The sequence below is a fragment of the Polyodon spathula genome, chromosome 26 (assembly GCF_017654505.1).
Source record: "Polyodon spathula isolate WHYD16114869_AA chromosome 26, ASM1765450v1, whole genome shotgun sequence".
NCBI lineage: Eukaryota > Metazoa > Chordata > Actinopteri > Acipenseriformes > Polyodontidae > Polyodon > Polyodon spathula.
In genome coordinates this window covers 20,166,372-20,192,706 of record NC_054559.1, presented here as the reverse complement: position 1 = coordinate 20,192,706, position 26,335 = coordinate 20,166,372, and the positions used below count along the sequence as shown (strand labels likewise).

Here is a 26,335-nt window from a genome sequence, read left to right as displayed (position 1 = left end):
ACTTCCACAGTAAAATAACCACACAAAAAAAATAATGCATGTCTGCTAGTACCCCCACATGTGCGATAATAAATAACCCCCGGCCCCCGCCCCGGCACCGGGACCCCCGTGTTCAGCCTCTCCTGTCTCCTAGATCCAAGATGGCTGCGGGAGGGTGCGGCGGCGCTCCGTGTCTCAACGTCTCCATCCCGGGACCCCTCGGCAACGTCCTCCCGAGCAACAGCGCCCAGGCTTCGGCCACTAGCACCGGGGGAGCCGCGCCGGCGGCGGTGGCGGGGGGGTCCGGGCGCGCCAGTAACTTCAACCCGCAGCCGGGCCCGGTCGGAGGCAGCAGCACCGGAGACGCAGTTGCGGCTAACCCGGTGACAGTGGCCTCTAGTCCCCCCCAGCCGGCGGGGGCCGCCGGGGTGGAGGCGGCCTCAGTGCTCGTTTACCGAGAGCCCGTCTACAATTGGCAGGCCACCAAAAGCACGGTGAAGGAGAGGTTCGCGTTCCTCTTCGGTAACGAGGTGCTCAGTGACGTGCACTTTCTGGTAGGAAAGGGGATGGGAGTGCAGAGGATACCTGCGCACAGGTGAGCTCGGACCCTGGGGGGAGCGGGGGCAGGCACCGGCACGCAGGGCTGGAGAGAGGCTAGCTGCGCATTTAAATAATACTAATAATAATGGTACATATACAGCAGACATTGTAAGAGACGGGCTAGGATGAGTGGGTCAGGGTTAGGGGTGCTCGTTAATGTATTCAATGGTTCTGCTGTGTAGGTGTCTAATTGCTTCATAGCATATGTTTGCTTGCTAGTTGTGGCGTTGTCCCCTGCAGGGTGTCTGTCTGACAGTATTTCTAATTTCATTACAAGTCAGAATCTCAAAAGTCTTTTATTTTAAGCCTAGTTGGTATTTACGAATGTGTAAATAATATTGAATGCAATCGGTGTAAACAGGGTTCACTGAATCTGGGCATAGCGGTAACAGGAATTATTATTATTATTATTATTATTATTATTATTATTATTATTATTATTATTATTATTATTGTTGTTGTTGTAGAGGAGGCGAGTTATCAAATCATCAGTAATTACTTTTAACCTCAGGGTTGTCTAAAGGAAGCGCCATCTCTCTCTCTCTCTCTCTCTCTCTCTCTCTCTCTCTCTCTCTCTCTCTCTCTCTCTCTCTCTCTCTAATCCTTTGAGCGCTGTCAGTACAGTGTGTGCCTGTCTGTGTTTAAATCAGCCGCAGTCTTCTCTTTCTGTGTTTGCGTACCTCTGTGTTTGTGTACCCCTCTACCGTGTGTTTACGTACCCCTGTGTTTGTGTAACCCTGTGTTTGTGTAACCCTGTGTTTGCGTACCCCTGTGTTTGTGTACCCCTGTGCCCGTGTCTCTGCCCTGTTCCAGGTTTTTGCTGGCAGTGGGCAGCGTATCCCTCTACCCTGTGTTTGTGTAACCCTGTGCCCGTGTCTCTGCCCTGTTCCAGGTTTGTGCTGGCAGTGGGCAGCGTATCCCTCTACCCTGTGTTTGTGTAACCCTGTGCCCGTGTCTCTGCCCTGTTCCAGGTTTGCGCTGGCAGTGGGCAGCGTATCCCTCTACCCTGTGTTTGTGTACCCCTGTGCCCGTGTCTCTGCCCTGTTCCAGGTTTGTGCTGGCAGTGGGCAGCGTATCCCTCTACCCTGTGTTTGTGTACCCCTGTGCCCGTGTCTCTGCCCTGTTCCAGGTTTGTGCTGGCAGTGGGCAGCGTATCCCTCTACCCTGTGTTTGTGTAACCCTGTGCCTGTGTCTCTGCCCTGTTCCAGGTTTGTGCTGGCAGTGGGCAGCGCTGTGTTCGATGCCATGTTCAACGGGGGAATGGCGACAACATCCACTGAGATCGAGCTGCCAGACGTGGAGCCAGCGGCCTTCCTCGCCCTGCTCAAGTGAGACCCCCCTGCACCCCAACACACCGCACCCCTAACCCCCATCTCCTAACACACCGCACCCCTAACCCCCATCCCCTAACCCCTAACCCACTGCCCTCTAAACTAACTGAACCCGAACTTGCTTGACCCTGCACCCCAAACTCGTATTAAAAGCAGGAATGGATCGTCTATGCAGTGGAAGTCTGATTTCCACCCCTGCAGAGGTGCAGCAGTGCAAGTTCCTGGCTGGCTCCCTGGTTCTAGGTGTGTGTGTTCTCTTCCCCCGCTCTCAGGTTCCTAGCTGGCTCCCTGGTTCTAGGTGTGTGTGTTCTCTTCCCCCGCTCGCAGGTTCCTAGCTGGCTCCCTGGTTCTAGGTGTGTGTGTTCTCTCCCCCCGCTCGCAGGTTCCTGTACTCGGACGAGGTGCAGATCGGGCCGGAGACGGTGATGACCACGCTGTACACGGCTAAGAAGTACGCAGTGCCGGCGCTGGAGGCCCACTGCGTGGAGTTCCTGAAGAAGAACCTGAGAGCCGACAACGCCTTCATGCTGCTCACACAGGTGAGGGGGGTGGGGGGAGTGAAGGGCGTGTTGTGTGTTGTGTGTCTCAGTTGTGCTGTGTGTCTCAGTTGTGCTGTGTATTGTGTCTCACTTGCTCCAGGCCCGGTTGTTTGACGAGCCCCAGCTGGCCAGTCTGTGCCTGGAGAACATCGACAAGAACACGTCCGACGCCATTAACGCAGAGGGCTTCACAGACATCGACCTGGGTGAGAGCTCAGCCAGTCCCTCCGCTCGCACCCTGAGCCGCTCTGCTGTCCTCATCCGCTCGCACCCTGAGCCGCACTGCTGTCCTCCTCGCCACTCACAGTAAGCTCTTTCCTGCCTCTCTCTCAGACACGCTGATGGCGGTGCTGGAGCGGGACACGCTGGGTATTCGGGAGGTGCGTCTCTTCACGGCGGTGAGCCGCTGGTCAGACTCAGAATCCCAGAGGCAGCAGCTGCAGCCGAGCCCAGAGAACAAGCGGCGTGTCCTGGGCAAGGCGCTGCCCCTCATCCGCTTCCCACTCATGACCATCGAGGAGTTCGCTGCAGGTGTGGGGCGTGAGTGTTGAGTGCGGGGATTGTGTTGAGTGCGGTGGTCGTGTTGAGTGTGAGGTTGTATTGAGTGTGGGATTTGTGTTTAAGTCCACTCTTCAGTTTAGTTTCCAATACTACAGCTAACAGGGATGACAATAAGACTCCCGTTGCATAGCAGTTCAGTCCATTCCTGGTTTTACCTCGAGTCAGATAAGACACCTGGGCTTGATACCCCTGCACTGTGGCTAATTCAGCAGCAGCAGCGCAGTATTGTGAAGCAGTCTGGACTACACGCTGTGCAGTGCCTGTGTGACACGGTTCCCCCCTCCCGCCCCTCAGGCCCGGCTCAGTCTGGTATTCTGACGGACAGGGAGGTGGTCAGTCTCTTCCTGCACTTCACGGTGAATCCGAAGCCACGCGTGGAGTTCATCGACCGGCCGCGGTGCTGCCTGAGGGGGAAGGAGTGCAGCATCAACCGCTTCCAGCAGGTGGAGAGCCGCTGGGGGTACAGCGGGACGAGCGACCGCATCCGGTAACTCGCTGAGAGCCGCTGGGGGTGCAGCGGGACGAGCGACCGCATCCGGTAACTCGCTGAGAGCCGCTGGGGGTGCAGCGGGACGAGCGACCGCATCCGGTAACTCGCTGAGAGCCGCTGGGGGTGCAGCGGGACGAGCGACCGCATCCGGTAACTCGCTGAGAGCCGCTGGGGGTGCAGCGGGACGAGCGACCGCATCCGGTAACTCGCTGAGAGCCGCTGGGGGTGCAGCGGGACGAGCGACCGCATCCGGTAACTCGCTGAGAGCCGCTGGGGGTGCAGCGGGACGAGCGACCGCATCCGGTAACTCGCTGAGAGCCGCTGGGGGTGCAGCGGGACGAGCGACCGCATCCGGTAACTCGCTGAGAGCCGCTGGGGGTGCAGCGGGACGAGCGACCGCATCCGGTAACTCGCTGAGAGCCGCTGGGGGTGCAGCGGGACGAGCGACCGCATCCGGTAACTCGCTGAGAGCCGCTGAGCCGTACGCTGTGATACACGCTGATACACACACTGATACACACTACACTGCACCATACACTGTGATACACACCTGTGATACACACTGCACCACTACACCTGTGATACACACTGCACCACACACTGTGATACACACTGCACTGCACCACACACTGTGATACACACCGCACTGCACCACACACTGTGATACACACTGCACTGCACCACACACTGTGATACACACTGCACTGCACCACACACTGTGATACACACTGCACCACACACTGTGATACACACTGCACTGCACCACACACTGTGATACACACTGCACTGCACACACTGTGATACACACTGTGATACACACTGCACTGCACCATACACTGTGATACACACTGCACTGCACCATACACTGTGATACACACTGTGATACACACTGCACTGCGCCATACACTGTGATACACACTGCACTGCACCACACACTGTGATACACACTGTGCACTGCACCACACACTGTGATACACACTGCACTGCACCACACACTGTGATACACACTGCACTGCACCACACACTGTGATACACACTGCACTGCACCACACACTATGCACCACACACTGTGATACACACTGCACCACACACTGTGATACACACTGCACTGCACCACACACTGTGATACACACTGCACCACACACTGTGATACACACTGCACTGCACCACACACTGTGATACACACTGCACTGCACCACACACTGTGATACACACTGCACTGCACCACACACTGTGATACACACTGCACTGCACCACACACTGTGATACACACACTGTGATACACACTGCACTGCACCACACACTGTGATACACACTGCACTGCACCACACACTGTGATACACACTGCACTGCACCACACACTGTGATACACACTGCACTGCACCATACACTGTGATACACACTGCACTGCACACACTGTACGCACACTCTGACACTCTACACACGCTCATGTTACCCCTTTCTGTCCCGGCAGGTTCTCTGTGAATCGCAGGATATTCGTGGTTGGGTTCGGCCTGTATGGATCGATCCACGGGCCCACGGACTACCAGGTCAACATCCAGGTAATGGGAGTGAAGCGTGTCTGTGATGGGCGGGGCGGGGCGGGGGCGTCGGGCTGCACTGACCCCTGTTGTGATTCCCCTCGCCGTTCCAGATCATCCACACGGACAGTAACACAGCTCTGGGTCAGAACGACACTGGGTTCAGCTGCGACGGCACGGCCAGCACCTTCCGCGTGATGTTCAAGGAGCCGGTCGAGATCCTGCCCAACGTCAACTACACTGCCTGCGCCACACTCAAGGTACCAGCACCAGGGGGGGCTAGAGAGACGGGGTAACTACACAGAGAGCAAGGGAGCTAAAGCAGGCAAGGGAGTAAACTACACCAACAGCTCTGTGTGGTTTTGCCCCAGGGCCCGGTCTGTGGTTCTGGTAGGTCCGTGTGCTTCAGTGTGGTCCTCACGTGTCTGTGGTTCTGTTGCAGGGACCAGACTCTCACTACGGTACGAAGGGGCTACGGAAGGTGATCCACGAGGCCTCCACCACCGGGACCAAGACCTGCTTCACATTCTGCTACGCGGCCGGGAACAACAACGGAACCTCAGTGGAGGATGGGCAGATACCCGAGCTCATCTTCTACACATAGACACAGAGAGACTGAGTGGAGAGAGGGGCTGGGGAGAGAGACTGAGAGGAGGGGGGGAGAGCAAGACTGAGAGGGGCTGGGGGGGAGTGGGAGGAGAGGTGGAGGGAGGGAAGACTGAGAGGGACTTAGAAGAGAAACAGTTTTCATATGAGGGGAGAGGCGAGTGTTGCCCCCTCATCGTTTCCAGCAGCATGCCATACACACACGCCTGCATCTCTGCATGCATCATCTCTTTGACCCTGGGAGTTTCAGCGAGCTCCCCTGCCCTCCTCCTCCTCCTTGGATCAAAACCATCACCCCCCCCCCCCCCCCCCCCCCCCCCCCCCCCTTTGCAGCGTCGGACGGAGTGTTGCTCCAGTAACCCCTGGATGCATATTGCCCCCTCCTCCTTGTGTGTCCAGGGCAGGGGGGTTGTCTGGATGCCCCTCTTGCTGTTCTGCAGCGTTGCTCTCTTGTAAGGAAATGGTCCTGGGAAGTCTTTCTGTTCCTCATCACTAACATTATATAACAAAACTAAACAACAATCCCTAAAAGGCGTTCTGAACGGAGCTTTGCTTGTCCAGCCCTGTGTGCGTCCCTACATCCCTGCATCCACGCAAAGCTTCCCATCGCTGCTGTGGCATATCCGTGTCAGTTTCAAAAGAAGAGTTATACTGCGCTTCGCGAAACCTGGGCGCTGCGCTGGGGAATGTGGGTTATGGCGTGGATAAAAAATCATTCGCTCTTCATTCCAGTAATTATAACAGCAGCTTCATCCACTGAACTGTGTTTGGCATGTTCAGTGCTTTCTCTGCTTGGTCTCCTAGTTTGCTGGATGGTGAAAATTCATCACGGGACTCGGAGGAGACACAGCGATTGCTTTGGTGCGGCTTGTTTCCAGCTGTTAACTTTTTACTGCGTGGTTTGTGCGTCATTAAGAAAGAGTACGGTGGCTCGTTGAGGACAATAAAAAAAATTTAAATCCTGAAATAACTCAGGATCTCAACAAATATGATTGCCCCCCTGTTCTTAATGAGCCACTGTCAATATGAAACAAGCACAGCAGGCAGCTTCAAGTGAAATACCAGCACAGTGAATCTGGAACAGCTCAAACACTCCCGTCTTGGGAGAGGAGTCCAGGTCTGTGTTGGTAACATCTCCTAAATGATTGAATTGAACTGGTACAGGTGCACCCCTGTAAGGGCGAGGTGGTGGAACCCCAGGGATTAGGGAGTTAATATGAAGAAGCAACATGTCATTTTTTAAAAATCATTAAGAATGTAATGTATCAGCAGTTTCAATGTGGACCAAAATCCATCAGGGGGGAGAGAATTGATACTGTACTGGTAATGTAAACCAAAATACTAAAAACTATAAATCACACAGCCACCAAAAGTACTGAAGACTCTTGAACAAATGTAAAAATTATTAATATGATCAATGTGTTCAAGTTAATGTAGTGTCTATTTTGCATCTGCTTTGTGAGTTTAAGATCTGTACATATACATTAAAAATAAAAACTATACATGTTGCCTGTGCTTTTTATTATTAGAGATGGCTCTTTATCACTTCTGAAATCTGACACCCCACTTCATTCCCTTTTCAAGCATTAAATCTTGAAAACAGCTTAAAAACAAATAAGGGAATCTGCTTGGGAGGCAATCATGCATTTCCATCTCCCATATGAAGTTTAGAGTTTTGTCTTCCCAGGAGGCTGCTGTGCATGAAATGTGTGCAACAGGCCGCAGCCACACCGGTGCCCAATATTGAAGCAACAGAGCAGCATGTGCTGCTATGGTATTTGCAACAACAGAGTTCTCCTTCGCCAACTACACCATAGTTTAATACATAGCATTAGTTCTCCTGCCATTTCACAGTGATAGCTTGCGTAGGAAAGTGCCGAGGTGGGAGAATTGAAAAAGGACAACACAAGGCCGTTTCAATTTAGAGCAAATTTATATCCTGGTGCTGCCGAGCAGGCTGTACCTGCACAGGGCTCGCACACCAGGCTGAGCGAGTCTTGGGTCTTCATCTTATAGATGTGGTCCAACTGAGGTCCAGGGAAAACATACCACCTCCTCCACACCCACATTAAGAATGGAGACACACACACATATAGTCACCATCTTAAGTTTATTGGTCATTATTTCCCCACTGTGAATTAATTGTCTGACATTAGTGTCAAGGAAGGGAGGCAACCACTAGAACGGTGCAAAATAAACCTCAATTCAAGAAACAAACTGACTGAAGCCAAATAAAAGAAATGCAGCACTCACAAGAATTTAAGTTTAAAGTTCATCACCATTAAGCAAGCATCCCACTGTTTAAAATATAAATCAAGCAGCAGCCAACACTTGAGGGAGTCATATTTACAGATTCAGATTTGCTGCCATTATAATACAGCAATTCACCTCTCCCTCCACTCTGTACCTCAAAACCCAAAATAAAAAAACAAAGTCAAAATGACAGGTACAGTTTCTCTTTATTTTCTCTTTGCATGTTTTGGCAAATTGTTCCTCTAAGATTCATTATTAATATTTTTCAGATCTGCAAATAGTCCTTCAGGGGTAGTTGGTCTCTATCTCATGGCGGCAGCGTGGTCAGTTTACAGTTTGTCCAGGTAGTTGTCCAAGGCCGGGATGCCCTCCTTCAGCCCCTTGCGCTTGCGGGTCTCTGCCACGATCAGGAAAGGCTTGGTGGAGCTGTCCCCGGGGTCTCCAGGCAGGATCTGCCAGTGGTCAAACACACACTGAGGGAAGGCCTGGCCGCCGGTGTTGGAGCGCAGGTCAGCGGTGAAACCTGGGAGGAGAGAGGAGAGGATGCAAGACATTTCACATGAGTACCACCATTCATTTGAGAAGAAAAAAAAAAACAAAAACAAAACAGCATTACCAGTTAGATAACTTTTCCAGTTAAAATGAGGAATTACACACCGCTGGAGAAAGTCTGCTTTTGTAACTATCAGCATTAACATGTTGCGATGCGAAATGTATTCTTGTGAAAACCACTGAACAGAGTAGCTGTACAACTCTGGCAGAGAGCACGATGTACCCGTTTAACTGAATCTCAAAACAATCTGTTAGAACATTCTTTCTGTATCTTAATACAATAAGCCACCACAATTAAAAACACTAGTTTTACTAACTGCAAATTCAGTCAAATCAGAACATTTCTGTATCAAGTCGATGTTTAGAACAGCGAGCACCAGGGTTGAGGTCAAACCCTTTTAAAAAAATCAATTCCCTGGAAAGAAACACAAATTGACAGCAGCAGCCGCCCTGCCCCCCCCATTGCTCCGCAGCGCGTGCCCGGCTGGCACTCACCGAAGGACTCGTTGACGGGCAGGAAAGCCTTGACGATGAACATGGGGGTACCAGCCACCTGGGACTCCTCGAACACGTGGCCACGCTTCCTGTTCAGCACTCCGTAGATCCCTCCCACCACCTGCTCTGGGCACTGAGCAGAGAGAGACAAAGAAAACCAGGCTTTAATATTCACCCTGGACTCCTACACCAAGAGAAGCACCCTGCAAAACCAGTCAAGAGCACTCGATATCCCCAATTTAACGCTATATATGGATTAGAGCAGGTGTCTTGTCAAATATAGGATTATAAAATAGATAGACTTAATGTGGTAATGACTGAAGGGGATATAGTAAAAGAACTTGAAGAGTTGTTTTAAAAGTTTAGGAAAAATCAAATATTGACAAATGTCTTGTTGCAACACCCTTAAAAACTTAACGAGCCGAGGAGAATGGGGAGGCGTTCTCCAGCTCAGTCCCTGTGTATCTCTCACCTGGATCTCCACCATGTAGACCGGCTCCATGAGTCTGGGCTGGGCGGTGAGCTGACAGGCGTACAGGACTCTCCTGGCTGTGGGGATGATCTGTCCGCCCCCGCGGTGAATGGCGTCCGTGTGTAGGGTCACGTCGTGGATATCGAAGCGCACGGCACGCATGTTCTCTTCACACAGAGCGCCCTGACGGGAGAGACACGGCAGTCAGAAAAGCAATCCGCTTGGCACTGCACCCCACAGTAACACAGCTAAGCCAGGTCACTGTACTCACAGTACACATTCACTGCCTGCAGCAATCTCCAGCTCACCTCCTTGGATGCCCACTGGAATCCAGCCACCACGCTGTCCTTGATCTCGTTCAGGTACTGCACCCCCTTGGTCACGTCCACCAGCAGGTTGGGGCCGGTTCCGTCTGGGCCGAAGCACCAGATCTTGCGGGCCTCCGTCACGTCCCACTCGTACTTTTCGGTGAGGTAGCGGGCACGGGCCTTCAGCTCCTGCCGAGCGGTCACTTCCCCCTTCTCGATGTCCTCGGCCAGCCCGTCCTGGAAAGGGCGAGCCTTCATGTACAGGCGGTTGTGCTTGTTGGGGGATTTGGACAGGCACATCTGGTCAGAAACCTCGCTCACAGTCTCTCTGTACGAGACAACTGGGTCAGATTTCTGCAGGGGGAAGAGGAGGCAGAGATGTCAGAAAATTGGTGTTACACACATTTATCCAACACAACTTAGACTTTTTTCATGGATTAAGTGACAAGTAGAGAAGACAAGTTAGTCAAGAAAATATCTAGCAAACTAGTGCAACTCACTGTGTAGTTTCACAAGAAACTGTACAAGTGTCACTACAGGAAAGCTGCTAAGTAAAACTAAACCCTGTTCAAGCAACCTGAATGCATACTCAATGCGATCCTGCATTGCTGTGGTCATGTAAACTGGATTACAAAGCTGTGCCCTTGGTCTGCAAGTACACATAGCTGATCCTGCACACTGGCTGCACAATAAACATTACACCGAGGCAGGTGGCAGTGTATATGTCAAGTACTTGAAAAACAATTAATTCAAAACAATAAACGTCTCTCTCAATGTCAGAGGTGTTAAAGCTGTGCATTCTAGCAAGTTTAGAAAGATTACCGAGAACTGTGTGCTCTTGCATTGTGTACACAGCTGCAGAGTACAGGGTTCCCACTTACACACACAGACTGAAGTGTTCAGGGTTGGGGTCAGTTCCAAGTTTCCCAGCTCCTCTGCGCTCACCTTGATCGGGATGCAGGCGTGGTCCTCCTCCAGGTCCTTCAGGCAGATCTCCAAGTGCAGCTCCCCGGCTCCGGCAATGATGTGCTCCCCGGACTCCTCAATGATGCACTGCACCATGGGGTCTGACTTGGCAAGCCTCTTCAGCCCCTCCACCAGCTTGGGCAGGTCGGCAGGATTCTTTGCCTCCACGGCCACGCGCACCACAGGGCTCACACTGAATTTCATGACACGCAGGTTGTGGGCGTGCTCAAAGGTGGTGATGGTGCCGGTCTTCACCAAGTACTGGTCCACACCCACCAGACCAACGATGTTCCCGCAGGGCACGTCCTCAATGGGCTCCACATAGCGCCCCATCATCAGAATGGTCCTGAGGAGAGGAGGGAGAGGTTAGGGGGTTGCTCCCCTGGACAGGAATGAAAAGGCCAAGCTATTCAAGGTTATGAAGTGTATGTTTTAGATCCCCCCCCCACCCCACCCCACCCACCTCTGGATGGGTTTGATGTAGAGGTCATCCTTCTTGCCAGGCACGTAGTTGGGTCCCATGATCCTGACCTTCAGGCCAGTGGACACTGTGCCAGAGAACACTCTGCCGAAAGCGTAGAAGCGGCCCTTGTCGGAGGTGGGCACCATCTTGGAGATGTACATCATCAGGGGGCCCTTGGAGTCACAGTTCTTGATACCTGGAGAGGGAGAGGAGAGTCAGGGAGCAGTCGGGAGACTCCTGTTCTGTAGCAGCTTGCTAGCGCCTTGTACAACAGAGTGTGCTTGTGTGCCAACCTCATGCGGAAATGAGGAATGGCTCCAACTGCTATGCAATGGGAGTCTTTAAAACGATACCTTGAAGTGTGTTTCCTTTACTGTGGCTAAAGGAATCACACTGCAGTGTTTTGGGAGCAGCCTCCATCTACCCTGGCTGAAGGAATCACGTGTTAGGGAGCAGCCTCGTACCCATGGCAGCCTCGTCGTCGCCGGGTCCCTCGTACAGCAGCTCGCAGCGGTATTTCTGAGCTGTCACAGGGGAGGGCAGGTGGATGGTGATCATCTGAAGCAGCGCCTCGCCGGCGGGCAGCCAGCGCCTCATCACTGCCTTCAGCAGGGGCTTGCCTTCCTTCTCCTTGTCCTCGCTGTCCAGCTTGATGTCCAGCTTCTCGATCAGCTTGGCGGTCTCGTCCTTCTTGAAATTCATGATGGCATCAAACACCTGACAGGCAGAGGAAGGGGTTAAAACTACAGGACACAGTCCGAGCCGAACCCAAAGGATATCAAGCAACTTAAATCTCCACGTAAAAGTTAATTTCTCCAAGTCAGAGTTGGTCAGTTCACTTTTCCACATGTGTATCAATTGTTATTTATAAGAGAGAGTCCAGAAGGTGGTCACTTCAGTGTTTTACTGAACTCAACCCAGTAAGAAACTACAGCAAGCTAAGACTGGTGACCTCAGTTCCACTTACAAGCTAATGAACTAACTAGGAGATCCACATTCCCCAGTGAAATTGATCCTGCAGCTCTAAATTACAGCTGCAGGAGCGAGTCGCTGCAAAGCACGGGCTCAGTCATTTGCTTGCAGGATAATCTTGTATTTCAGGATCAAAAAGGCAAGGACTCCCGTCCTCCACGTGGCATTAACTGGGTCACCCGCGAGTGTGCTGGCATCAGACTGAAGAGTCTCATCACTAGACAGTCAGGTCAAAGTGAAGAATGTTTGAAGTCATCATATGCAGACACAAGCCCTGCTGTGGACAGGGAGCCCCATGGAGGAGGTCTCACCTTGAAGATGGGGTCCAGCACCAGCTGGGAGAAGGTCCTGGGCAACTTCTTGCCTTCTGCGTTGGTGGCCGACTTGCTGAACTTGCCGTTGGACGGGTCGAAGAATCTGAGGGCAGAGAGAGAGAGGGGTCAATTCATAGAGCAGGCAACCCCAGCCTTTCCACAGACAGAGTAGACACAGAGGGGTTGAATCCACAGCTCTCGTGCTGCTTGCAAGACCTGTACTGCAAGCTTGCCGTTTACTACAGGGGCTGATCGTCTTTCAAGGTTGTCTGCATGCTGCCTGGCAAAGTGATTTTCATACAGTGGTCCGACTGAACTGCTATTTTTACACAATCTGTAACCCAAGTGTAGAGACCACTGGTCCTGTATTCAGGTATTGCTGTGCTTTGTGGTATAAATGCAACCCTCACACAAACACTGTACACTTACATAGAAAGACAGCCCCACGTAATACAGCCCAAGGAAATACTAGTTATTCATACAAGCTTCCATCAGACTGGCACTGAAGTTTGTCCTGTTTCACAAGCCCTTGATTAGCAGCAATCATAGGCTATCGTACCTAAAACATTAGATAATCCAGGACTGGTCCCAACCAAGGTCTGTGAATGCAGGGCATTTGGTTTTAAATCACCTGTAGATTCTCCCTGCCACCCCATTGCCAGGCCCTGAAGATCCCTCCTCCTCACCTCTCTCCCCACAGCTTCTTCATCATGTCCTCCACTTTCCTGGCCCGGTCGGTCGCGTTGAGCTGGGCATCTCCCTTGGCAGCAAACTTGGACACGTACATCTCAGCAAACTGCTTGAGGGTGAAGGCCCAGCCGTGAAGCCCGGAGCCGAAACCCACGGTACCAACGACCGGGTCAATCTGGAGAGGAAAGGGGAGGGACAGGGTGAGTCCAGTCTCAACTCTCTCTCTAAAAACGACCATCACTTGGGATCGGTTTGTTTCCATGATGTTTTAAACACACTAAACACTTTATTCAAGAACCATTCTTCAGGATATATAATTGCCGCACCCAGACTCACCATGATGTTGCCCATGGGCCCGCCCTCGTCCTCTCCGTAGGTGGAGATGATGACATTGACATTCTCTACGATGCGCTGGAAGGTCTGGTACAGGGATTCGGGTTCCAGCTGCAGCTCCAGCAGGGCCCGGTCCATCTTGTTCATCATCAGAACTGGCTTGATGCGCTCGGCGATGGCCTGACGCAGCACAGTCTCAGTCTGCACGCACACACCTGGGCAGGGAGAGCGGAAAGATCAGCGGCTGCTCCGAGTCACAGGCATTACATCCTTTCTTGTTGATGTTTGAGGGCAAGGAAGCTGCTTACCAGACACGCAGTCCACCACGACCAGGGCCCCGTCAGTGACACGCAGGGCAGCCGTCACCTCGGAGGAGAAGTCCACGTGCCCGGGGGAGTCGATCAGATTGATGAGGAAGCCAGAGCCGTCCTTGCACTGCTTGATGAAGGCCAAGTCCTTTTCAGACAGCTCGTAGAACAAGGAGATAGCACTGAGACACACAGGAGAGACAGAAGCAGTGAGACGCAGAGGAGAGAGGGGCAGCGAGACAGCCAATTGGATTGGTGTATCGATTGCTGGCTTTTCCACACAATGATTTCTGAGGAGCATCAGCCTGTGCAGCACTCCACTGCTGGAGCAGTTCCATGTAAACTGGAGTCCACGCAGCTTATAAACTGACAGCAGAGCCAGGGTGTGCATGCAGAGGGAGGGCTGTGCGTGTGTGGAGGGGTGTGCATGCAGAGGGAGGGGAGTGTGCGTGCAGAGGGAGGGCTGTGCGTGTGTGGAGGGGTGTGCATGCAGAGGGAGGGGCGTGTGGAGGAGTGTGTGTGCAGAGGTTTACTCACGTGGATTTGATGGTGATGCAGCGCTCCTGCTCGTCCTTCCTGGTGTCAGTGAAGCGGGTCTCTCCAGCGCGAGACCCGGCGATGATGCCAGCCTTGGAGACGAGCGAGTCGGTCAGCGTGGACTTGCCGTGGTCCACATGGGCAATCACGGACATGTTACGGATGTTGGACTTCTTGTCCATGATCTCACGGATCTGGTCTACTGTGAAGTTCACCTGGCAGAGGAATGGGCAGGGGGAGGTGGTGGGTCAGGAGACATGGGGCTACAGCCACAAAACCAGCGCTAGGGAGCAGCCTGCTAAACTCAATTCACTTAAAAACATTAATCATGTAGACTTGGAGTTCTACTGAACTGTATTGCTCTATTTAAAATATTGTTTTTTGAAACGGGTAAAAACAATCTAAAATGATGCTTCTTTGCTGTAACACTGCAATGCAACCGCATTCTTGCGGCAGCAGAAAGCTCATTGAAATTCTGTTATTGGGCGGGGGGGGTGGGGGAACACACCCACATCCTGTACGGTCTCCAAGCTATACGCAATCACCGCATAACGCACGACCCCGCTTGTGCGCACTCGACTCCACCGAGTCTCGGTAGCAGACATTTTGTACGGATCCGCACTGCAGTACCGCGACCCACCCCCGAGGGCGCTGTGAACCGCTAATTCTACACAGCGACACCGCGGCGACACCGCCACCGACCCGCTGCACGACAGCCCACCATCTTACCCACACACGACAGAGGCGCTTGCATGCGGTTTTTTTTTTTTTTTTTTTTTTTAAACACGGTCAATTCAACGCCATGCGCAGCATTTCAGAGCAGAGCCCGGCTGTATTTCACAGCCCAGCTGCACCCTGGTGCCGGCCGGCACATTGCTAGCATGGTCTGCGCAACGTGTCTCCAGTGCCTGATCGGGGCCGGCTTTCAGAGCCCCCTCCTCGCCGCAGCCTCCCATCAGCAAGCCGGGGCTGCCTCGCTTCCACTGATCCAGAGCCAGGTCTCTCTGCGGGTCCCTGCTGGTTTTTTTGACGATTATTTTGAGGCCAGACCGACGCTAGTCGCGACGCCCGGCCCACGTGTACGAGTCGCAGCAGAGAGGCCGCTCAATCACCGCAATGTTAACAGAGCGGAAAAAAAAAAAAAAAAAAAAAAAAAAAGACACTTATAAAATCCTCGAATAGATTTAAAACAAGTCTTGTGTCAATTTCTGCCACTATAAACAGTAACATCACGACGTCATATTCACGCCTGTCAAATTAATATGCGCGTTATAAAAGAAACACACACACACACAAACAGGGCGTTGACGTTTTTAATTATTCCACGACAACGGAAGGTATAATTAGTTTAATTTCTATAATTGCTCGTGTTAATAACGCGGCTCCCTCCCGCAGCACACAGAACCGGACTCCATTTTAAACCAAACCGGCAAGCTTCACGACACACGCAGCGCTAAAAACACCAGTGAAAACAAAACCATTTCCACAACACCAGCCGCTTCCTCAAAACAAACAAACAAACAAACAAACAAACAAACAACCCCGCAGAGCCCTAATGAGAGAGCGGACCCGCCGCGCCACACAATAAAACACCAGCTGCCATTTTACACATCTCCCACCGCCGGGACCCGCGTCGCCTCTTCAAACCCTTCTCCGGCACATCTCCTGAGCCCGTCCCGCCCTCCATATCCCTCGACAGCGGGGGAAGAGGGTCCGGGTGTTCAAACTGAAACACAGCAAGCGATTTTCAACTCACCATTTCGGCGGATGGATGACGATAATCTCCACAGAGAAACCCGAGCGCCGCCCTCAGCGACTGGTAAAGGCAGGGAAGAGAGTGCTGACGTCAACACAGCCGCTTTTATACCGCTGGCGTAGCGTGCGTAGCGTGCCCCGCGCGGCCGGACGTGCGATCCGCCCCCTGCGGCAGAGGCGAGCGTGCCCGCAGAGAGCTCGGAGGTTGGTTTCACAAGCAGTATAGGGACCTGTGAGGCTGGTTTCACAACGCAGTTCAGGTTTAGCGGTCTGTAAAATACCAGTGCTTGCTGGCTAGTTGGCCCCCTTCTTTTAAACAAAAAATAAGAGATGATTTACGTAAACAACTTCACTGAAGAGACCGCCTCTGTAAACCTCACAACTCTCACCCATACTGTATGACTCTCGCCTATACTGGACTGTATGACTCTCGCCTATACTGGACTGTATGACTCTCTCCTATACTGGACTGTATGACTCTCGCCTATACTGGACTGTATGACTCTCGCCTATACTGGACTGTATGACTCTCTCCTATATTGGACTGGCACCCAGTTGTTGCAGTGCTTGCATCAGCTCCCAGCCCTGCTGTACCACAGACAGCAGTCCTGACTGCACTCACACCCACACCACCCTGCCAGCGCCGACTGCGCCCCGGTGAACCTCAACCTTTGAGCCAAACCCGTCTCCATCTCATCAGATAAACAGCAATTAAACAATCTGCAGCCCTAAAGCTGGCACCAACTGAGGACCAAGCGGCACCATAATGGCAATACAGACAGACAGACAGACAGACAGACAGACAGACAGACAGGCAGACAGACAGGGGCACTACAGTGACAATACAGACAGACAGACAGACAGGGACACTACAGTGGCAATGCAGACAGACAGACAGACAGACAGGCAGGGGCATTACAGATAGACAGACAGGGGCACTACAGTGGCAATACAGACAGACAGACAGACAGGGGCACTACATTGACAATACAGACAGACAGACAGACAGACAGAGTCTGCCCATCCTGTCTCCACAGATCTGCTCAGCATTCAGCAAACAGTGCTCAGCATGTGGGGGTGAAACTGCATGATTTAGACAGAGTGTTGGCAGGAGCTCTTTTGCAAGACAGCCTGGTACTGATGCAACATGTGTGTATATGTATATATATATACTGTATATATTATTATATTTAAATATACATAACACTATATTGTGCAAAGGACTTGGTGATAAAGACACTGTGCTGGGAAGCAACATTGTGTTTATCAGAAGTGTGTCAGAGGTCACGCAGTGATTAGAAGGGGAGAACTTTGGACCCTCTCTGTCATGATTTTGTCTCTCTTCGGAGGGGGGGGGGGTATGCGAACCACAACAGCAATCCCCTCCGAGCTCCCCCATTGGCCAGTCAAGGGATTCCAGATGCTTCAGCCAATGGGAGGAACGCCTGGTGTTGCAATCGATGAGATCACTTTTGCCCTGTTGGAGTTTAATCTTGAACCTCAAAAGTGTGCCTGTGAGCAGAGAGTGGGGATCCAGAGCTGAAGTGGACGGAGTCAATCAGGGAGGCAAAAACACACAACACTGACTTGAATCTGCAGCGTTCACTTGAGCTTCAAACCATGACACTGCTACTAGCGGGGAAGGTAAGGGGCAGCTTCTTAGAGAGAGGGTTTCTTCATTTTTTTTTCTTTTAATGTTTGTTTTTGGTTGAATAAGAACCTCTTTTGCGAGTGTTTGCTGTTCAGAGCAGCAGGGCAGTGTGTGCACTGGCAGGGAGCAAAGTGCAGGAGTGAGCTAGCAGAGAAACTAACAGTGAGCAAGCTGAGATTCAGTGTGTGTGCTTGAGTGTGTGTGATTGTGTTGGTGTGTGTGTGTGTGTGTGTGTGTTATTGTGTGTGTGTGTGTGTGTGTGTGTGAGTGTGTGAGTGTGTGTGTGTGTCTCTACATGTGAGTGTATCTCTGTGTGTGTGTGTGTGGGGGGGGGGGGGGGGATCATTGTGTTTGTGTGTCTAATGCTCATTAAAAAAAGGTTCAAACTCTAAATCTTGATACCAAACCAACCTCACTCCAAAAACAATCGGGCTTTCAACGCAAAACAATGCATCGCTCTCTATCTCAGTTCACACAAGCGTCAGGCAGCATTTCACAAGCCAGGTTCCAACACTATAAAAGTAGTACTCTGAAGGTAAGTACAGCCTCTTTACTTTATTTAAATGTTGAAGGCATTTTTGATCCACTGTTTTGATTTGTGGAATAGACCACAGAGAGGTTGAAACAGTGGCTCAAAATACCTTCAGCGGTTACATAATAGAAAGGGGCTCCCACAGAACTGCTTGAAATTTTGGGTTTCACCAACAAAAAAAACACAACCGTATTGTAAAAAATATGATACTTTTTCTTGGTGGCAGTTTTAGCAGAGGGGCAGGAAGAGGGTAGAGGGACTAAGAGAGGAGGATGAAGAGGGGAGAGGAGAAGGGGACTAAGAGAGGAGGATGAAGAGGGGAGGATGAAGAGGGGAGAGGAGAGAAGGGGAGTAAGAGAGGAGGATGAAGAGGCAAGATGAGAGGAGAAAGGGAGTAAGAGAGAGGATGAAGAGGGGCAGGATGAAGAGGAGAGAAGGGGAGTAAGAGAGGAGGAAGAAGAGGGGAGATGAGAGGAGGGGAGTAAGAGAGGAGGATGAAGAGGGGAAAGGAGAGAAGGGGAGTAAGAGAGGAGGATGAAGAGGGGAGATGAGAGGAGAAAGGGAGTAAGAGAGGAGGATGAAGAGGGGAGAGGAGAGAAGGGGAGTAAGAGAGGAGGATGAAGAGGGGAGATGAGAGGAAAAGGGGAGTAAGAGAGGAGGATGAAGAGGGGAGATGAGAGGAGGGGAGTAAGAGAGGAGGATGAAGAGGGGAGAGGAGAGAAGGGGAGTAAGAGAGGAGGATGAAGAGGGGAGAGGAGAGAAGGGGAGTAAGAGAGGAGGATGAAGAGGGGAGAGGAGAGAAGGGGAGTAAGAGAGGAGGATGAAGAGGGGAGAGGAGAGGAGAAGTAAGGGGAGTAAGAGAGGAGGATGAAGAGGGAAGAGGAGAGAAGGGGAGTCAGAGAGGAGGATGAAGTTAGGGAGGAGAGAAGGAGAGATGATGAGGGGAGAGTGGAAGCATGGTAAAGAATGGGTAAGCATTGTAAAGCCAAGAGAGCTATGAGAAGCATATTGAAAATCATAGCAAACCAGGGGAAACTCTGGTCACTGCATTGTGTAGCCATTGGACCAGCATGGTGCCTGTGCACACATTCCTGAAGTGGGTGTTGGGTTTGACCTCCTCCTCCTCCTCTCTCACTCCTGACTCATTGTCCTGGACCTCTCCCTCGTTTACAGCCCAGTAATCAGGCATCACTCAGTAATGACCCTGTTTGTGCTGTTGCTGATCAGCCCTTGTTTGTGCTCTTAGTCCATTGCTTCTGCGCAGGATAGAGACTCTCTCACAGCTGTGGGAATGAGAAACTGGAACCAGTTTCTATCACTGCCCGCTCCCCATAGAGGAGTGCTGACCAGGGCTTTGAAATCCATCATCTGACATCTAATAATATTAGCAACTGATCCCTGAGTTACCGCAGTAACTCAGCACTGTCATTTTACAATGCTTACCCATTCTATACCATGCTTTCACTGTGCTGTATTACACGGTGCTGTATTACACTGTGCTGCACTTTCACTGTGGGGAACTTTTATAAGGGATCGTCCTGTTATTGCGTTGTTTGCACACTAGATGGCGCCCCTGTCAGTGCTGCTGGAACAGGCTCCGGCTGGGACTGACCTGAGCAAGGCAGTAGATCTGGAGCTGGCACAGTGCTGTGCATGTGTGTGTGAGAGTGTGTGTGTAAATGTGTGTGTGTGTGTGTGTGTGTGAGTGTGTGTGTGTGTGTGTGTGTGTGTGTGTGTGTGTGTGAGACACAACCTACCTTATGAGGACACAGGCCACACCCCTATAATCTTTAAACATAAATGAACAAACACGGTTTTGAAATGAAAACGTTGAGTGCAGGATGTGTGCTTCCCTGCCAGCCCCAGTGTCTGTTCTGGTTTTAAAGCTGTCACCCAGCCTGCTATGAAAGGCTGCAGGGCTGGCTGGTCTCTGATGACCCCTCTCCCCTCCTCCTCTCCCCCAGGGGTCAGGGGGCTGTGAGCTGGGTGGGATGGAGCTGCTTGACCTACTCTTCGACCAGCAGGACGGGATCCTCCGCAACGAGGGCTTAGGGGGGACAGTGGCTCACCACGGCAACGCACAGGGCTGGCCAATCACAGAGCAGAACGTGAGTCACAGCAGAAACCTGACCACGTGTCTGTCTGTCTGTCTGTCTGTGTGCCTCTTTATTATTTGTCTCTTTCTCTTCTACACACTGACCCTCCTCTCTACCTTCTCACTGTCTCATTCCCTCTCTCCCCCTTTCTCTTTCCCTGTCTCTTCCCCTCTCTATCTCACTCCTTCTCTCTCTCTCTCCCTCTCTCTCTCCCTCTCCCTCTTCCTCTCCTTCTCCTTCCCCCTCTCCCTCTCCCTCCCTCTCTTTCTCTCTCCCTTTCCTTCTCTTTCTCTCTCTCTCCCTCTCTCACTCCCTCTCTCACTCCCTCCCTCCCTCTCCCCCCCTCTCTCTCCCTGTCTCCACAGCTCCTGATCAATCCTGACAGTAATGATTTCCTCAACTCTCTGCTGGGTGCGGGTGACTCAGTGTCCAGCTCCCCCTTGTGGTCACCGGCCACCAGTGACAGCGGCATCTCTGAGGACCCCCACTCTGACCAGCTGGACAGTCCGCAGCACTGCCAGACCCCTGACAGCCCAGCCGTTTACCAGCCTGCCCAGACCAAAAACGAACACCCCTGCCTGGGCACTGCCAGCACTGAGCCCCCCCAGGCCATGGACATGCTGGAGCCCGACATCACCATCGACCTGGGTACGGGACTGCTATAGACACTGCACTGCTATACACACTCAAACACTGCTATAGACACTGCACTGCTATACACACTCAAACACTGCTATAGACGCTGCACTGCTATACACACTCAAACACTAAACTGTGTATGGAACTGCTATAGACACTGAGCTGGGAATGAGACTGCTATAGACACTGCACTGCTATAGACACCGCAAACATGCCTCTATAGATTCTGCACAAAGCCATACACAATGCACGTATACATACTGCTATACACACTCACTATACACATCCCCCACCCCTCTCTCCTCCTCTTCAGTTTATTAACCCTCTCCTCTCCTCAGAGGGCTGGGACTCCTCTTTCCTCTCTCAGCCCGGGCTGGGAGTGCGTCTGCAGCAAGCTGGTTTCGAGATGTTCCCACTCACAGTGAAGGACCTGCTGCTTTCAAACACCTCCGAGTTGGTGAGGGAAAGGATCAGCCAGAACTTTTGTCTACTTGACATTAACAGTTTGTTTATAAGTTTTACCCTCAGTTTCTGACTGATCGTTTAGAAGTTATTAATGATTGTGATTATGATTGAACTAAAACCCTCTGATTATCATGCTGTGATGAGTTTCTTTGCCATTATAATAACCCACATGCTCAGAATCTAATTGTGTCAGTATAATTCTGTGCTTTTCATCTCACTGGGGATGAAACGTGATTACTGATATACTTGCACCCGAGTCGGGGGGCTCCAGAGACAGCCAGCACAGGCTCCCAGTCCACTTCATTGCATCCATTTACCCTGATCAGCCCTCTTCAGGTTTTTTGCTTGTTTATCATCAGGATTTTCAAGAGCAGCGCTACATGTCAGAATCCAATCCAGTGGCAATGGGGAGGCTCTGTCCCTCGTGGGGATTACCGGGTTGTCTGGTTGTCTGGTTTGACTCCCTGTTACTTGAGCAGTGTCTGTTTCTTCCCAGCAGCCTCAGCAGCAATCCCAGCAGCCCTTTCAGGATCTGGTTCTGAATGAGGATGAGAAGAAACTGCTGGCCAAGGAGGGAGTGAGCCTGCCCAGCCAGCTACCGCTCACCAAGGTAACACTGTCTCACACACACACACGCACACGCACACACTCTGCCCAGCCCGCTCCCTCTCCTCACTCCTCCTCCCTGTTCCCGCAGTACGAGGAGCGCATCCTGAAGAAGATCCGCAGGAAGATCCGCAACAAGCAGTCGGCCCAGGAGAGCCGCAAGAAGAAGAAGGAGTACATTGACGGGCTGGAGAGCCGGTACGAGCCGCAGAGCGAGACCCTGAGGGAGGCTCAGCTCTGGACTGACTCCCTGCTCACTGCAGTGTGTGCGTGTGTTGGGTTTGCATGTTTGTTCGATAGCTGGTTGATGGCTGTATTCAGTGCTTGGTGCCTGTATTGAGGGGTTGATGGCTGTATTGAGGGGTTGATGGCTGTATTGAGGGGTTGATGGCTGTATTGAGGGGTTGATGGCTGTATTGAGTGGTGGCTGTATTGATGGCTGTATTGAGTGGTTGATGGCTGTATTGAGGGGTTGATGGCTGTATTGAGGGGTTGATGGCTGTATTGAGGGGTTGATGGCTGTATTGAGTGGTTGATGGCTGTATTGAGTGGTTGATGTTGATGGCTGTATTGAGGGGTTGGTGGCTGTATTGAGGGGTTGATGGCTGTATTGAGTGGTTGATGGCTGTATTGAGTGGTTGATGGCTGTATTGAGTGGTTGATGGCTGTATTGAGTGGTTGATGGCTGTATTGAGTGGTTGATGGCTGTATTGAGTGGTTGATGGCTGTATTGAGTGGTTGATGGCTGTATTGAGTGGTTGGTGGCTGGTTGATGGCTGTATTGAGTGGCTGGTGGCTGGTTGATGGCTGTATTGAGTGGTTGATGGCTGTATTGAGTGGTTGGTGGCTGCATTGAGTGGTTGATGGCTGTATTGAGTGGTTGATGGCTGTATTGAGTGGTTGATGGCTGTATTGAGTGGTTGATGGCTGTATTGAGTGGTTGATGGCTGTATTGAGTGGTTGATGGCTGTATTGAGTGGTTGATGGCTGTATTGAGTGGTTGATGGCTGTATTGAGTGGTTGATGGCTGTATTGAGTGGTTGATGGCTGTATTGAGTGGTTGATGGCTGTATTGAGTGGTTGATGGCTAGTTCACAGCTGTGTAGAGTGATCAATGGCACAAGTGATAAATGTCTGTGCTGTGTTATTTCTGCAGGATGTCTGCCTGCAATGCTCAGAACCAGGAGCTCCAGAGGAAGGTTTTCCAGCTGGAGAAGCGCAACACGTGAGTCAGAACCTCACTGACCGTAATACAGCTATTCACACACCCAATAGCATTGCTAATGAAACTGTAATGAATACAGCTATTCACACAACCAATAGCATTGCTACTGAAACTGTAATGAATACAGCTATTCACACAACCAATAGCATTGCTACTGAAACTGTAATGAATACAGCTATTCACACAACCAATAGCATTGCTACTGAAACTGTAATGAATACAGCTATTCACACACCCAATAGCATTGCTAATGAAACTGTAATGAATACAGCTATTCACACACCCAATAGCATTGCTACTGAAACTGTAATGAATACAGCTATTCACACAACCAATAGCATTGCTAATGAAACTGTAATGAATACAGCTATTCACACAACCAATAGCATTGCTAATGAAACTGTAATGAATACAGCTATTCACACAACCAATAGCATTGCTACTGAAACTGTAATGAATACAGCTATTCACACACCCAATAGCATTGCTAATGAAACTGTAATGAATACAGCTATTCACACAACCAATAGCATTGCTACTGAAACTGTAATGAATACAGCTATTCACACAACCAATAGCATTGCTACTGAAACTGTAATGAATACAGCTATTCACACAACCAATAGCATTGCTACTGAAACTGTAATGAATACAGCTATTCACACAACCAATAGCATTGCTAATGAAACTGTAATGAATACAGCTATTCACACAACCGAAATTGAATACGAATATGAATGCACCCTGATGTTGTTGATGAATATTGTGTGTCTGTGCAGGTCTCTGATAACGCAGCTCAGGAAGCTGCAGGCCCTGGTGATGCACGGCTCCAACAAGACAGCGCAGACTGGAACCTGCATCCTGGTGAGATCCTGCACCGCCCCCCCCCACCCCCCACACACACAGTGACACACACACACACTGACACACACACACACACACATACACACTGACACACACACACATGCAATGCTCCTGACATGCCTGTCCGATAGAGGGATGAACTGTTGATTGGTCGGTTGGCAGTGAATAAAGATGGACCTCCCTCTCCCTCCCTCCAGGTGCTGCTCCTCTCCTTCTCCTTAATCCTCTTCCCCAGCCTGCGCCCGTTCTCCGACAGCCAGGTGGCCCAGGAGGGAGGAGACTTCATTCCGGTGCGAGGTCAGTCCGTCAGTCAGACTCAGCTCACCAAGCTAGTTCAAGAGCTTGCTGCCTTTCACCTTCCTCTGGAGATCTGGGTTCCAGTCTGGGGGGTTAGGTGGCACAGACAGTGGGCTCATTCACTAGCCTCTCATTGTGTCAAATCAGACTGGCCTGCAGGCAGGAGGTGGATTCCTGGAGTACGCTGCAGAGTGTACTGTACTATGCTCTAGGAAGCTGTGGTGTTTTGTATGATAGTGTCCTGTATTTGCACAGTGCAGTATTGAGAGTATACGACACTGCAGGCAGTTCCAATGTTTCCCTGTCTCTGTCTCTACAGTGCAGTCCCGCTCACTCCACGGCGTCGAGTCCTCTCGTGTTTTCCACGCCGTGGCTCACGACCACGTCTACTCTGCGCCGGAGCAGGGGGAGGGTCCGGGCACCATGTCGTCACTCGAGAAGTTGCTGAAGGGGCACGGCCTCATTGACTCCGCCCTGAACGCCAGCCAGGCCGAGGTCCTGGAGCCCGAAGGGTTAAGCGGCGCTGACCCCATCACTGGCCGCAGAGTGACCACCTTGAGGTGGAGCGGGAGCGGAGTGAAGCAGGGGGCAGGGCCTGTGCATGCGGACGAGATGTGACAGCGCAGCATGATCCAATAGAGCTACTGAACACAACACACACACACAGAACAGTGCTACACAACACATAACAACGCACACCACACTGTAAAACGCAACACTACACATCTAAAACCTATTATTATCAACCTGTTTATTTCCTAATTTACTCTTTTCAGAATTGTAATATAACGTGTTTGTCTTGTTTGCCTTGTTTTTGTTTTTTTTGGTCTTGTGTTTTTTTATTTTTTTATTTTAAATTCACTGTTAAAAGTGAATAGCACTGGTTTTGCTATAGCCACTGTGTCTCTATAGACATGTTCTGTAACTGCTAGAGTGCTGTGTTAATTCTTATTTCATTCTGAATGGGGAGTCGAGAATAAACACAGTGGAGTGGTGAGGGGGGGGTCCTTTTAGGGTCTAGAAGCTGTACTTCTGAATAAACGACATTAACAATGTTAAGATTCTCCTATGATGATGTAATCGCACAATCATTTCTTTGTATTTTTTATGCTTTACTTTTGTTTTGGTTATTGAAAGATAAATATATTTTGTTGTAAATTGTAACCATTAAATATACATTTAAAAACTACTGCCATTCTTTCTCTCCTTTGTTCTTTCAATGCCACGTTGACCGGACTGCAGCAAGAGGGATATCTATCCTGTCCTTGGAGTAAGGGAAAGGTATTTTATGAAGTTTTAACCACCAACCACTCAATACAGTCATCAACCAGCCATCGACCACTCAATACAGCCACCAACCACTCAATACAGTCATCAACCACTCAATACAGTCATTAACCACTCAATACAGTCACCAACCACTCAATACAGCCATCAACAACTCAATACAGCCACCAACCATTCAATACAGTCATCAACCAGCCATCGACCACTCAATACAGCCACCAACCACTCAATACAGCCATCAACAACTCAATACAGTCATTAACCACTCAATACAGCCATCAACCACTCAATACAGCCACCAACCACTCAATACAGTCATTAACCACTCAATACAGCCACCAACCACTCAATACAGTCATTAACCACTCAATACAGCCACCAACCACTCAATACAGCCATCAACCACTCAATACAGCCACCAACCAATCAATACAGTCATTAACCACTCAATACAGCCACCAACCACTCAATACAGCCACCAACCACTCAATACAGCCATCAACCACTCAATACAGCCACCAACCACTCAATACAGCCATCAACCACTCAATACAGTCATCAACCACTCAATACAGCCACCAACCACTCAATACAGCCATCAACCACTC

The 26,335-nt window shown here is 50.9% G+C and overlaps 3 protein-coding genes and 1 non-coding gene across 6 annotated transcripts; 2 read left to right on the top strand and 2 right to left on the bottom strand.

Annotated features, from left to right (window-relative positions):
- LOC121300949 (BTB/POZ domain-containing protein 2-like) lies at window positions 1-7,149 on the top strand. Of its 2 annotated transcripts, XM_041229969.1 has the most exons (9): window positions 17-574; window positions 1,788-1,907; window positions 2,293-2,449; window positions 2,550-2,655; window positions 2,783-2,980; window positions 3,305-3,497; window positions 4,975-5,062; window positions 5,155-5,301; window positions 5,484-7,149. In XM_041229969.1, exons 1-9 carry the CDS (start codon window positions 39-41, stop codon window positions 5,643-5,645), a joined length of 1,707 nt encoding a protein of 568 aa, XP_041085903.1. In that variant the 5' UTR covers window positions 17-38; the 3' UTR covers window positions 5,646-7,149. The 2 variants fall into 2 exon arrangements, with proteins under 2 accessions (XP_041085904.1, XP_041085903.1); XM_041229970.1 differs by lacking the exon at window positions 5,484-7,149 and having other exon boundaries at window positions 1-574; window positions 3,305-3,453; window positions 5,155-5,268.
- A 591-nt stretch (window positions 7,150-7,740) lies between these two features.
- On the bottom strand, window positions 7,741-16,168 carry LOC121300948 (elongation factor 2-like). Its single transcript, XM_041229968.1, has 13 exons — window positions 16,067-16,168; window positions 14,311-14,525; window positions 13,774-13,955; window positions 13,469-13,680; window positions 13,129-13,307; window positions 12,440-12,545; window positions 11,621-11,873; window positions 11,157-11,352; window positions 10,673-11,039; window positions 9,728-10,081; window positions 9,420-9,602; window positions 8,948-9,080; window positions 7,741-8,423 (listed from the first exon to the last, which is right to left on the bottom strand). Exons 1-13 carry the CDS (start codon window positions 16,067-16,069, stop codon window positions 8,230-8,232), a joined length of 2,577 nt encoding a protein of 858 aa, XP_041085902.1. The 5' UTR covers window positions 16,070-16,168; the 3' UTR covers window positions 7,741-8,229.
- On the bottom strand, window positions 12,323-12,391 carry LOC121301106. The gene has a single exon (XR_005947591.1). It is a non-coding gene; the product is annotated as a small nucleolar RNA SNORD37 (small nucleolar RNA).
- Window positions 16,169-17,567: 1,399 nt separating the features above from the next.
- LOC121300653 (cyclic AMP-responsive element-binding protein 3-like protein 3-A) lies at window positions 17,568-25,547 on the top strand. Of its 2 annotated transcripts, none has more exons than XM_041229293.1 (10): window positions 17,568-17,709; window positions 20,213-20,356; window positions 20,710-20,992; window positions 21,322-21,440; window positions 21,948-22,058; window positions 22,146-22,252; window positions 23,211-23,279; window positions 24,059-24,143; window positions 24,341-24,440; window positions 24,760-25,547. In XM_041229293.1, exons 1-10 carry the CDS (start codon window positions 17,686-17,688, stop codon window positions 25,056-25,058), a joined length of 1,341 nt encoding a protein of 446 aa, XP_041085227.1. In that variant the 5' UTR covers window positions 17,568-17,685; the 3' UTR covers window positions 25,059-25,547. The 2 variants fall into 2 exon arrangements, with proteins under 2 accessions (XP_041085227.1, XP_041085226.1); XM_041229292.1 differs by having other exon boundaries at window positions 21,945-22,058.
- Window positions 25,548-26,335: the final 788 nt, after the last annotated feature.

Excerpts from the sequence above, each read along its gene's own strand:
- LOC121300653 (XM_041229292.1), top strand. The coding sequence starts at position 17,686 with ATGACACTGCTACTAGCGGGGAAG. Across the intron at positions 22,059-22,145 it reads GCCAGCTACCGCTCACCAAG|TACGAGGAGCGCATCCTGAA; the intron begins GTAACACTGTCT and ends CTGTTCCCGCAG. Across the intron at positions 24,144-24,340 it reads AGACTGGAACCTGCATCCTG|GTGCTGCTCCTCTCCTTCTC; the intron begins GTGAGATCCTGC and ends CCCTCCCTCCAG.
- LOC121300948 (XM_041229968.1), bottom strand. Across the intron at positions 11,353-11,620 it reads CGACGACGAGGCTGCCATGG|GTATCAAGAACTGTGACTCC; the intron begins GTACGAGGCTGC and ends CTCCCTCTCCAG. Across the intron at positions 10,082-10,672 it reads ACGCCTGCATCCCGATCAAG|AAATCTGACCCAGTTGTCTC; the intron begins GTGAGCGCAGAG and ends TTCCCCCTGCAG.
- LOC121300949 (XM_041229969.1), top strand. The coding sequence starts at position 39 with ATGTCTGCTAGTACCCCCACATGTGCGATAATAAATAACCCCCGGCCC. Across the intron at positions 2,981-3,304 it reads CATCGAGGAGTTCGCTGCAG|GCCCGGCTCAGTCTGGTATT; the intron begins GTGTGGGGCGTG and ends CCCGCCCCTCAG. Across the intron at positions 5,063-5,154 it reads ACTACCAGGTCAACATCCAG|ATCATCCACACGGACAGTAA; the intron begins GTAATGGGAGTG and ends TCGCCGTTCCAG.